The sequence below is a fragment of the Centropristis striata genome, chromosome 13 (genome assembly GCF_030273125.1).
Source record: "Centropristis striata isolate RG_2023a ecotype Rhode Island chromosome 13, C.striata_1.0, whole genome shotgun sequence".
Taxonomy (NCBI): domain Eukaryota; kingdom Metazoa; phylum Chordata; class Actinopteri; order Perciformes; family Serranidae; genus Centropristis; species Centropristis striata.
In genome coordinates, this window is record NC_081529.1 from 7472887 (window position 1) to 7485175 (window position 12289).

Genomic DNA, 12289 nt, shown 5'->3' on the forward strand with positions numbered 1-12289 from the left:
TTGTCTGTGTAGAAACGGCAGCACTCTTCCAGTCTGAGCCTTATAAAGAGAGATCAGCAGCTGTGGGTCTGCCCCTCACAAGCCCCCACCCTCCTAACAGACCTAATGTGAAGTGATAGCAATAGGGAGTGCAGATATGCTGCATGCACATTACTTGTAAATCAGTGATGACAAAAGTGAAAGTGAAAGTAAGAGGTCTATTTCCAGGAAACCTTGTGACTTCTTCACAGGCCTGTTTAAGGTTCAAAAGTTCAGCCAATGACAAAATAGCACAGAAAATACGAGAGCTGTTTCCGCCCACTGCCCACCCCATTCTACTCATCATGTTCCAGGACAAACAGCACTCTGAAGCAGAGCTGTCTCTTTCTGTGTCTGCGCAAAAATGACTCTTAATCCACGAACAGTCCCACTGCTCATGAAAAATCACACTCAAATGTAACGTCAAACAACACTCACACTTGAATGGAATTAAAACAAATTAGTTTACTGAATCTTAAAACTTTAAGTTTAAGTAAAACTTAAAGTAAAACTTTAATCAGGTTTTTGTTTATAGGAGCTAAATAGCTAAAGATAAAAGATTTTTGGGTTTATAGCACAGATTTGGTGGGAAAAATTTTGCCACGTGTGACAACATCAGAATAAATTAGGACAACACTACCACTTTAAAACAATGAAGTTATGATGGGATCGAATTAACTTCTATTTCCTATTAAGTTAACTGACTGATTGTTTGCAAGGGTCAGCGTCTGTTATAAAAGCTGTACACGCCTTTTTGAAGTCTGTACAAAAAAACACAATTTAACTACTGTATAAACTCACCTTTTGTTATGTTTCTGTTATGTCTGCATCGGTGCGGCTGCCTTGTCAGAAGAACTTCCTGTTCTGAGAGATCAGAGGTCTGTAGATTTAATGCCAGGACCGTCAATTTACAAACCCCTCCCATCAGCTCTTTACCAAACTAAAATTTTGTTACAGGCATAATAAGCTGAACCTAACTCACGATTGAACTAAAACCATGTGACTTTAAGGTACACAATTGTTTATGTTTTGATAGGCTGTAAATGTTTCTGGTTTAAAAATAGCAAGCACAAATTACAGTGATAGAACATTTGCAACAGATTGTAGCAGACTATAAAGGTTCATGTTTATTTACAGAGGACAGCTATGTTTTAGTTTTTAACACCAGTAACAACAAAAGTAAAACACAAGGTAAGACAACTCTTTATCACCAAAACCTTGCAATTAAGGGGAAAACAATGATTAAGCTTACAGGTGACACAACCCAAACACTGCCAAGAACATACTGCTATCACTGCTATCGACACTGAACACCTGTTATTTGCAAAGCTACAAACAGTGCAAAGTTCATTAGATAACAGGCCTGTCTGGTACTCTCAGAGAAAAAGTGTATCATAATATGTAATAATAGCAATAATATCACTAGTAAGCTATTTGTGACGACTTTTCATCAATGTTCCTTACCTGCTTTAAATGATGCTAATATATTGAAAGATCTTTCTGTAACTCCCTAATGTAAAGTGTAAACAGATTATCACATGCGAAAAATAATACACATAATTTGTGGATTTTGTACACAAGTCATTTATAACTGCTTCTATTTGTGTACACTGTTGATTATGAACCACTGTGTTGCTTCGCATTTTTACTGTTGCTCACAAAGAAAATGTATTAAATCAGACTCATACTATTAGTGGGCAAAGCTCTGGAGCCATTATTTAAAGTTATGAAACCATTTTCTGTAGCTGGCTTTGTGGCTTTTTTTTAACAGTGTATAAATATGACCAAAGTGAAAACAGAACAGCAACATTTATTGCAAAAATTATTATTATTTTTATTTCCTTTTCCAACATACCTTTGAACACAGTAGCATTTATTCATGAACTTTTTCTACCTGGTGTAAAGAGGTGGTGTATGCTGTTGGCCAGCATAAATGTCACCCTTTTGTGCTGTTGACACATCTGATGGATAGCCTGCTGATTGAAAACCAATGTGGTGCTTCTTCTGAGCTCCCTCGGGAGATGCACATTCATAAAGCTATGTTGGAGTAGATGTGTGTACAGTTTACGAACGGCCCAGTTGGGACTATCTGTCAGTTGAGGGAGATGTTAGACAGACAATAGCATCAGTCTCATCTCAATACTCCATCTAATGCAGCATCATACTTTGACTCCACTTCATCTCACAGGCAAATTTTGTATTTTTACTTCACTGGTCTGACAGATTTAGATACTAGTCACTGTTCAGAATAATTTAGCAGAAGATGGTGAATGTTGTCAACCTCTGGTGCTCTAAATAAAGGCTTATGATCAATTAGAGTAAAACTCAGATTATGAACTTCATGAGAAGGGTATTGTTAAAAATGCAACATATTTTTTTTATTTGGAGCTCTGCCTCTGAGCTCTGTTATGTAAAACTACTATGGGTGTCTCACTGGGTTTTTAATAATACTTCCATTATTCACTGTGGGAGCAGCTCTAGAATTTTTCTAGGGCCAACATGATCACTGATTCTCTCACTGTTTTACAGTGGAAAAAAAGATAAATGGCAGAAAGGCTAATGCACATAGGCAGCCTAAAAATAAATTATTGCATGTATAAACTTGTTGTGCACTTGTTGAAACACAGTAATGAAAAAGAAGCTAGCTTTCCCATTTTAACAAGGTTGTTTTTGTTTTTTCTGAAGTTTTTTTGACAGTATTGTCTGAGATTTTGTTTATTCATATAAAGAGGGTTGCTTTGGCTTGATTGAGTAGACATTTGACATTTTCTTTGCAGTGCAGTTAGAGGTGCATTTCACCCTTTTCACATGCTCTGAGAATAAGGGTTAGTTTGTTTTTGCCATATCTGTGCACGTTCAGTGGCAACAAAAGTGGCACAATACTTGGCCCTTAGTTTGTTAAATATATATTGTAATACCTAATTACAAGGAATGTATGATGTCTTTTAATGATCTGATCATCTGAATTTTAGAGAACAATAACAACCCAACAATTATGGCTGCTGTTTTAAAAAAACAAAAACTTTCTTCTGTGATTTTTAAACTTTAAACAATTTTGTAAAGATTTTGCTTTACATGACCAAGAATTAGCACAGCACTTTCTTTCTCTCTCTCTCTCTCTCACTCACTGTTCACCATTGTCTCTTGGTGTGGTCTGCTGTTTGAAATGTAGTTTCGTCTATCTATCTCTCACTTCCTTTTTCCACTTGCAATTCACTCAGTTGCGTTACTCTTTCTCTTAAACCAATCAGATTTTGCCACAACCTCTGCAACAACTGTTTGTTTCTCTGCTGTGGTCAGCTGTCATTTCTGTATCAGATTGATGCAGCCCTAATCCACCCCATTCACCTTAGGTTTTCATCACAACCGGCTATGGCTCAGTTGTAAGAGCGGCCGGTAGTTCAATCCCTGACCATGGCAACCTACATGTCGAAGTATCCTTGGACAAGATACTGAACCCCAAATGGCTCCCGATGCTGCGTTCATTGGTGTATGAATGTATTACCAATGGTGGCAGGTGGCACCATTGGGAATGTGAGTGTGAACGGGTGAATGAGCGCAATCTGTAGTGTAAAGCGCTTTGGATAAACCATTTACAACCAGAAGCCATTGGTTCTTCCACTGAATTCTTCATAAGTTCTGCTCCACATCAATCCAGATCTTTAGCCATTGCTCTCCACCCCTTCACCAACACCATCACCAGTGTCTCAGCTCCATCAGAGATATTTCTGTACAGCTCAGAACATCACTACCCCCTTAAAATAATACTTTCATGATGGTATCTAATTGCTAAATACTCCTATTTCCTATTTATTTACCTTTCCTAATGTGCAATGTCAAATAAATACATTTAATTACTTTTAAACTTTGTTAAAATAAAGTCCTCTTTGATTGAACTAAAGTTGTTTGAAAAGTGTCTGTCATAAAAACTCTAAATGTTCAGTTTTTAAGTCTATATACAATTACACTTGGATAAATATACTCACCTTTTGTTCTTTGCTCTTTGTGGCCTGAAGATGTGGCTACCTTGTCAAAAACCTTTCCTGTCCCCATTCTATATAAAGAACTCATGATTTGCATAAAGCCATGTGACTTTAAGGAAAATGGTGATGATCAGTTTTGTTGGGCTGAGGATGTTTGTGGTTTCAATAGTCAAAGACAAACCAATGTCAAGTCTAAACGCTTGCAACAAAAGAAATTTGCAAAAGAAAACGCTATCTCATGATATTCTGCATGTGAGAGAGCCCTTGATTAAAATAGCCACTCTTCATCTTGACTACAACTAGACTAAAATGTTATAAGTTAAAACATTGTGCCAACTAATCATTTAATGACTAAAATGTCCAGAGTTAAGACATGTAATGGCCATAGGTTCAAAAATGGGTTTCAATCGAAATTATATGTAAATTGAATTAGCATGTGGCAAGTCTGAAAATCTGTTCTTCTCATAATGCTCAAAAATAACAGAGACTTAAACACAAAGGTCCATGTGAAAGGTCTATTTATTATAGTAAAATAACATGCCCTGTTTCCCCACAAATACTGCAATTCCTGTTAGAAATTATAGATATCAATCACTATCAGTGACAGGAGCCAAAATAAGCAAACAACAAAACTAATTCCAATGTAGACAAAAAATAGTGTAGAGTGATGTAATGTAGCGTATAGTGAAAAACATGTTGAATAATCCAAATGTTTAAGAAAGATAAACCATCATTCATCAAATTGTTGAAAAAATACATACATATACATATGACTTTAAAGAAACACAAAATACAAATACAAAAATCAGATGCATTGGACAATGGGTAGCTCAATAACTAAAAGGTAAAAGGAAAACAACAAAAAAACACATTTTTTTATACATATTTCAAATGCATGTTTCATGTCTTTTCATAGTCAACAGCACTTAATTAAATCTCAGAACATCAACAGTTTGATCCATCTTATTTTTAGGTTATGTTACATAAATGCTTTCAAAGACCAGCAATAACAGGAGCCAAATTAAGAAAACAATGAAACCAATTCTGTAGGCGTAACAAAATTAAAAAGGGTAAAATTGTAGTACTCCAATATTTCAGAAAAGATAAAGCATAATTCATTAAATTGTTGGGGAAAAAAAACAATTCTCAAATACAAGTTTCATGCCTCTTTAGAATCAAACACTTTAATTACATCTCAGAACATTCACCTTTTGATTAATCATTTATTAGTTATGTTACAATTACAACTAAAAAAAACAAAACAAAAGGTGTGTCCTTTGTTATGATGCATTTTTATATGATCTGTAATATAGACACAATGTTGAAGAGAAAAAAGTAAAAACATTTAAAACAAAATACAACCAATAATGGCTGTCGTTTCTTATTTGGAATGAATTCCATTAGTATCTGACATATCTCAATTCAAAATCCAACACATTTCTTTGCATTATATCCCATTAACAACTGATGCATCCTGCATCTAAATAAATATACATCACATATCAAATTCCAGACCCTGATCTGTTTTTTTGGTCTGTTTTGTTTGTTTGTTTGTTTTAGAAACAGTTTAATGTCATGTCTGTTTGATGACATTTTTCACATAAAAGTAAAACGTTAAAAGCAAAAGTCAAATCATAGCTTACAGCCATGTTTTAAGAGCAATGACAATATGTCCATATCTGACAACTTCGAAAACTTCTTACTAATTCCTTCTTTAAATACATTTTCCTTTTATTATTCACAATGCATTTCATGCATCCTCATGATCTTGCAAAAATAACAATAAAAAGTCTTAAAATCATCCTTTAATTGATCTCCTTTGCTTCAAGACATTTTCAGCAATCCTTAAATCCTGAACTCAATGATATAGTTTGACTCTCTTTATATATAAGCGAACTGAAAAAACATTGATTGAATAATAAACAGGTGCTTTCACGATTCATCCTAAATTTAGCTATTGTTGCTATCCTTCAATAAAATCAAACAAATTTTTTTACTAAGGCTTTGTTACTTTGGGAGAGCTTGTTTGTTTGTGAATCACTCACAGATTGTACATGTCATCCAGACTTTCAATAGCTTCTTGTTTACTGTGGTTTCTCCACTCACTGGGAATTTCTCCTCTGCCCTGGAATTTTTTTTTATAGTACTCTTCCAGTTGCTTTTGAAATCGACATACAAACCATTTCCAGTATGTCAGCTTAGATGCATCAGGAGTAATCTCCCATGTAGCATACTTGTCCCCAGCACTTTGATACTGTTTATAAGGAAAGGTCTCATCTGAATCATGACTGGGGTAAAATTTTCGTTCACTTGCAACTAATGTTGTGCAGAAAAAGGTGACCAGTTCCACTGTCCCTCTAGTGTGCCATCCTTCAATCCCAGAGGGGCGATGAAAAGGGACGTTGTGTTTGTCAGGACTGTGATCTTTCAGTGTGTTGGTACAAACAGCTGCACAGAATGGACACTTTACCCAGCAGCAGTTACACAGCTGATCGATGAGGATTTCATCAGGCTTCATTCTGAATTTTTCCATCTCATCCAGTGAGAGGCTGCTGACTTCAATCATAACAGATGCAAGGCCTTTCTCTATCTGTTCTTTAAGAAAGTCATAACTGTTTATGTCACTGAAGTTTTGACAAGAAATGGTGTCAAATGTTAGCTCATCTTTAAGCAAATTTGAAAATTCCTCCACCCACATGTCTGGGTCTCCTTTTTGGGTTTTGACTTTTTCAGTTGCAGCAAATAAAGCTTGATTCACAAGCTTGTTGATGTCTTCAACATTTTTCTTGAGTATATTCATTGCTTTATCTTTGTTTTCTGTAAAGATGTATTTCTGTACTTCCTCTCTTATGAAAGTCCTTACTTGCTTCTGTGGATGTCGGATGTAGGTGATAAAACCATCAAAGTCCTCTTTCTCTGCCAGTGACTTCAACAAATGTTTCTCCAAGTTCAGCCTGTTCCCATTGAATGCTGGGATGTTGCATTTCATCTCTCCAGCGAGATCAATGGCAGTCTTGTTACAGACGGCCTCAACAGTTGAACTCTTCAGTTTCTCACAGATCAGTTCTCCAAGAACAAAAGCAGACGAGTTTCCTTTGCAGAAGCTTCTGAAAATGTTGTAATATTGCATCTTTTTGCTTTCTACACAAGTGATTGCATCGTTGTTAATTTTGAATTTCTTGTGGGACTCTGAAATCCAACTTCCTGCTCTGCAAAATACGTACAGTATGAGATCAACTGTAAACTCCTTCTTCAAAGCAAATTTCCACATTGTTTCAAAGTCTTTTACCCTTTCTTTTACGTTTTTGGCGACTTCTTGCAAGTAAGTTGGACTGTAGCCTCTTGTGGCTACAGGCTTGCACTTAATCGCATCAATGGAATGTTTTTCAACATCATCGATGAGGGATCTAATTTGTTGCTGTTCTTCATACTGAAAATAACTTTTGATGTAGTTTCCTATTTTTGCAGTTTTTTCTGAAAAATATTCAAATATTTTTTCGACCTTTGCAGCACTTTTTCCCTGTCCTCTTGTGTCCCCTTCTCCCTCATTATATTGTTGGCCTGTGCTACACAGATCTTGGGGCTTTATGAAGGCTACATAATCAATGAAATTGCCAACTTGTGATATTTTTTTATATCTACCACTGCACTTGGATTCATGTATGAGCGACCATTCAAAACCCAGTTCTTGAAGGATAGTTGTCTGATCTTTGTCATAGTTGATGTCCTCAATAGGTTTTGTATCTGCAGTTAGTTCATGGACCCAGCCACTCCAGACAGAGTTGAAGTGGTTTTCAAGTTCCTCTTCATCTTCTGCCTTGTCCTTTAGCTGATGAGCGAGCTCTTTGCTCTTTTGTAGCAGCTTGTTCTCAAACTCTGTCTTCTTATCATCTAGCTCTTTACAAGCATTTTTCTGCTCGATGACTTCATCCAGTTTCCTTTTTACTTCGCTCACTTGTTCATCAAGAAAATCCTTGATTTTGCTTTCAAATTGTCCTTGCCACTGAACCAAAATTTCTTTTTCTCTGTCGTCATCAAAATATGCTGTCATTGCTTTTTTGATTTCTCCAAAGGTTTCGTTCATTTCTTCATGAAGATAATTAATCTCAACCTTGTCACTTTTTCCATTTTCAATTCTGGTATAAAGCTGGTTCTCAATGGTCAACATGTTGCTACGCAGGGCCCAGGTCCAGTTGCCGTACTGGACCTCAAGTTTTCTGTACACTGCAATTTCAAGTGTGTTTTTAAAACTGAAAACAAAGTTTTCATTCAACAGGGCATTCCACAGGTCCTGAATTTTGCTTTTGAACTGTGAGAGAGTGATCCCAGCAGACTGTGAAGCTTTAGATAGGATGGTGGTCTTCAGCTCCTGGACACTTTCACTATAACCTGGATTTGGAGGAGCCATAGGTGGACTTCCCTCCCATAGTTGAGCAAAGTATTTCACATCTTTCTGCACATCAAATGCAATGATGTCACTGAAGCACTCAGCATTACAAACCTCCTCTTTGGCTGCAAGTCTGGCCATCTGGTCCAGTTTTTCTTGAAGCCGTCTCTTTCCATCCATGTTTTTTTCTGCAGCTGCAATATCTGTAACATTCTGATGAACAAACACACAACTTGGAGAAAGTTTAACTTTCTTCATCCTCATGAAAGCCTGAACAACAATCTGCAGAACATCTTGCATCTCAGCTGGATTCTCTCCAAAGATGTTGATCAGTGTCATGTTTCCCAGACCAACAACAAATGTTGCCAGTTCATTGTCGTGGTGAAGAGTGTCGTTACCTGCCAACTCAAGAGCCCGCAGTCCTTCAGTGTCCACCACTAGAATGTAGTCAAACTGAAAGTCTTTCTTGATCTCCTCTGACACTTTGACCAGCTGCATGAAGGCCCCCTTGGTGCACCTGCCAGCACTCACTGCAAACTGTAAGCCAAACATGGCATTGAGCATTGTTGATTTCCCACTGCTTTGTACGCCTAATACCGACAAAACAAAAACTCTCTTGTCACCCAGTTTCTTGATGACTTCATCTAAAAGACTAGAGATCCATGTTAAAGGCACATGACCTGCATCACCATCCATCAGCTCCATTGGGTGTCCTGATATCATCAGTTCTGCAGCCAGCTCAGGGTATTTAGACCAGTCAGTCTTTCCCCTCTTTGTTTGTTTCTGCAGAGATGCATGGGCTTCATAGATCTGTCCCATTTCTCTAAAGATGTGCTCCAAGCCAAAAGTAGCTGACTGTAGTTTTGTTGATATGTTTTCAAGCTCAGTTTGTTTACTGCTCAATAGATCAGATTTATCATGCTTCTTCTTCTTCAAAGCCAAGATGTCAGACCACTTTTTATCATAGCTTTTATGAATTGAAGAAACATCATCTGTGGAGAGAGCATCTATCAAGATCTGAGTCCACTCAAGGAAATACTCTTTGTCTTTTGATGGCAAAGATGAGAGGCTTTCAATGAACAATTTCATAAGTTTACTACTGGAAGCAGCGATTTGTTTTTGTCGTATTTGCATCAGTTGCTTTTGCTTTTGACATTTCTCCTTCTCAATGTTTTCTTTGAGGTGATACAGTTCTTTATTTTTTTTGCACCAATCATGCCATAGTTGGCCCTGACAAGGGAGAAATGTTTCTTTGATCTTTGAAACATCCATTCCCTGAAGCAGATTAACTACTTTCATTGCAGCAGATTTCCCATTCTGGCAGACTTCGTCATCTTCATCCACTCTGATTCCAGAGACCTCAGCCATGGTTTCAAGCCGGAAGGATTCATGTGGTCCAGACAAAATTCTTCTGATGATTCTTTTCAGTTCTTCAGAAACATCTGACTGGCTTCTGTCCTTTAGACCCATTGTGTATTTTCCCTGTTTTTTCTCAACCACTTTACAATTCTCATCATCAATGAGAACAATGAGAGGCTTTGGAGACTTGAGAAGGGCAGAGATAACTGCAGTACTTTTGTCACCTTTCTCAAGAGTTGGTACAAGAACAACATTGACTGAAGATTTGTCTGTCAGTATGTCACGCTGTTTTGCTATTGTTAGAGCATCACCATGGAGATTACAGAAGGCAATGCAGTCAGTGAAGGCATCATTGGGTTTTCCAGCAGGACAGTACCAGGCAATCTCTGCCACACCATCCATCAAATGACGAGACTTGGTACTACCTGGGCAGTTTCTGTGGAAGAAGGTGCTGTGACGGTCGTTGATCAAAGTGTTCATCAGCTGAGATTTAGACACAGACAGTGAACCCAGGCGGAGAAATGACACCATGGCTGTCTCAGCTTTGCAGATGGACATGCTCTTCATGGTGACAGTGTTTGAATTTTCTTTGATTTCAGTTTTTTTCCATGTTTTTGTTATTTGTCTGAACGTCCACAGAGGACAGTCAATGTTCATTGTGACTGGGTCTGGAACAAGCAAAGGTAAGGCGTACTGACATTGTGAGAGCTTTGTTATAATGTTCTGCTTTAAAAAGCTGTCTGAGCAGTGAAACACTGCCATTTGAACATCCATTGGATGCACATGACTCTGTTTTGATTGATCAGGATCTACCCTGGTGCTAAAGAGGGCATCTAAGTCATCGTCATCTTTTTCAACAGCACCAAACACAAGAACAGATTCTGAATGGCTCACATCAGGACTGTCTTGTTTTACAGGAATATATCTGGCTCTGTAATCTAACATCATTAACCTCTGAAGAAAACTATGAGTGAGTTCTTTCTCAGATATGTTGTAGTCCTGTTTCACAGCTGGACCAACTTTAAGGTAATCTGCTGGGGACAACTTCTGTTGATGTTTTTCTTGAAGGTGAAGTCTGCAGAAAAGTGTTTCAGTTTTTCTTTGATATGGTGTCTTCCTATTCTCTTTTAAAAACTTCTGTGACTTCTGTGAATAAGCACATAAAAATACATTGCATGTAGAAAAATATAAATCACACACAGGGATGTAAAGTAAATAGTCCTAAAATCTTTTTGAAAATTGAATCTGTTTCTTACCTTAATCTGGTTTCCACGCACATCAGTATCAAGGGAACCTGAAGGACAACAATGAATCAAACGGATAAATAAATGTAGCATTGAAATTAGTTTTTTTTTCTTCTAATGTTGACCGTAATGGTTTGTTCACACCAAATATGAAGTTAATTTTTTACCTTTTTATCTTTTTTTTTTTACCTGATAACATACAAAAACAATGCAAATGTGCAAGTTGACTCAAATATGTGATATTTGCATGTATTTCTGCTATTTTAAAATTTTCAACTTCAAGAAGAAATTTGCAAAAAATTTGCATTTAAACAATGTTTCCTTGTCTGTCTTGCGGACAGACCTGACAAAACATAAATTCAAGCTAGGGATGTTAATAATTAACCGTTTAATTGTTAGCCAACAACAACAGTTTTTTTTTTTTTTTTTTTTTACCAATTAAACAGTTAAAAAAATAAGTAATTTAACAAATTTGTCCTATGGTAAAAGATAATATGATTTACAACCTCTGATTGGGTGACAGTGTTGCCGTTATGTCAAAGATGTGTATTGATTGTGTTGCAGAGATATCTACTGGAATGTATTATTGGTGATATCAGAGACCTGGTTGCATGAAAACATCCCAGACTGAGCTTAGCTATTGAGCTAGCAGGCGGCATATTCCCCACAACTGACTCCGCATCGCATCTGCCTGTGACCTCTCTCTGTTGGGTGGTTGCTGTCTGTGCCACCATTGAATTAGTATTTTCTGTCAGGAAGGAGATAAGTCTCTCCGGGGGTTAGTACATTGCTACATTGTACATTGTCCTTGTTCATTTTATTTTGGAAAGATTGCAGATTTATTGTGTGTCTAACTACACAATCTGGACAAGTGTCATCGCTGCATTTATTAAATCATGCATTTCTTGCATTCTATTAAATACTTCCCCCTATTTTTCTCGAGCATGTGGCCAGTTATTACAAATTGCACTTTTATTTTATTTTAAACGTTGAGAGTTCTATTTCTGACAATTGAGTGTTATATATTATATCAATATCATATATATATTATTTAATGTTACCTTTCTCCTTGGTTGCAGATGGTAGGAACTTGATTCTAGATTGTCCTGAGGTGTCATCAGTCTTCTCTGATTGTTCAAGATCACCAGGTTCATTCACTTGATCCCACTAAGAAAAGTTAAGATTCCATTTAACTGTTAGTTTACCAGGTGAGTGCATTTAAATGCATAAATTGTTTTATAAATTGTAATAATTAAGCCAAGAAAATAGCAACAAGATAAAATTTCAGTACTCCATAT

The 12289-nt window shown here is 36.8% G+C and overlaps 1 protein-coding gene across 1 annotated transcript; it reads right to left on the minus strand.

The window, feature by feature from the left end:
* Positions 1-5917: 5917 nt before the first annotated feature.
* Positions 5918-11673, minus strand: LOC131982816 (interferon-induced very large GTPase 1-like). The gene is made up of 3 exons (XM_059347436.1): positions 11667-11673; positions 11004-11041; positions 5918-10893 (listed from the first exon to the last, which is right to left on the minus strand). Exons 1-3 carry the CDS (start codon positions 11671-11673, stop codon positions 6043-6045), a joined length of 4896 nt encoding a protein of 1631 aa, XP_059203419.1. The 3' UTR covers positions 5918-6042.
* Positions 11674-12289: the final 616 nt, after the last annotated feature.

Excerpts from the sequence above, each read along its gene's own strand:
- LOC131982816 (XM_059347436.1), bottom strand. Across the intron at positions 10,894-11,003 it reads TGCGTGGAAACCAGATTAAG|AAGTCACAGAAGTTTTTAAA; the intron begins GTAAGAAACAGA and ends GCTTATTCACAG.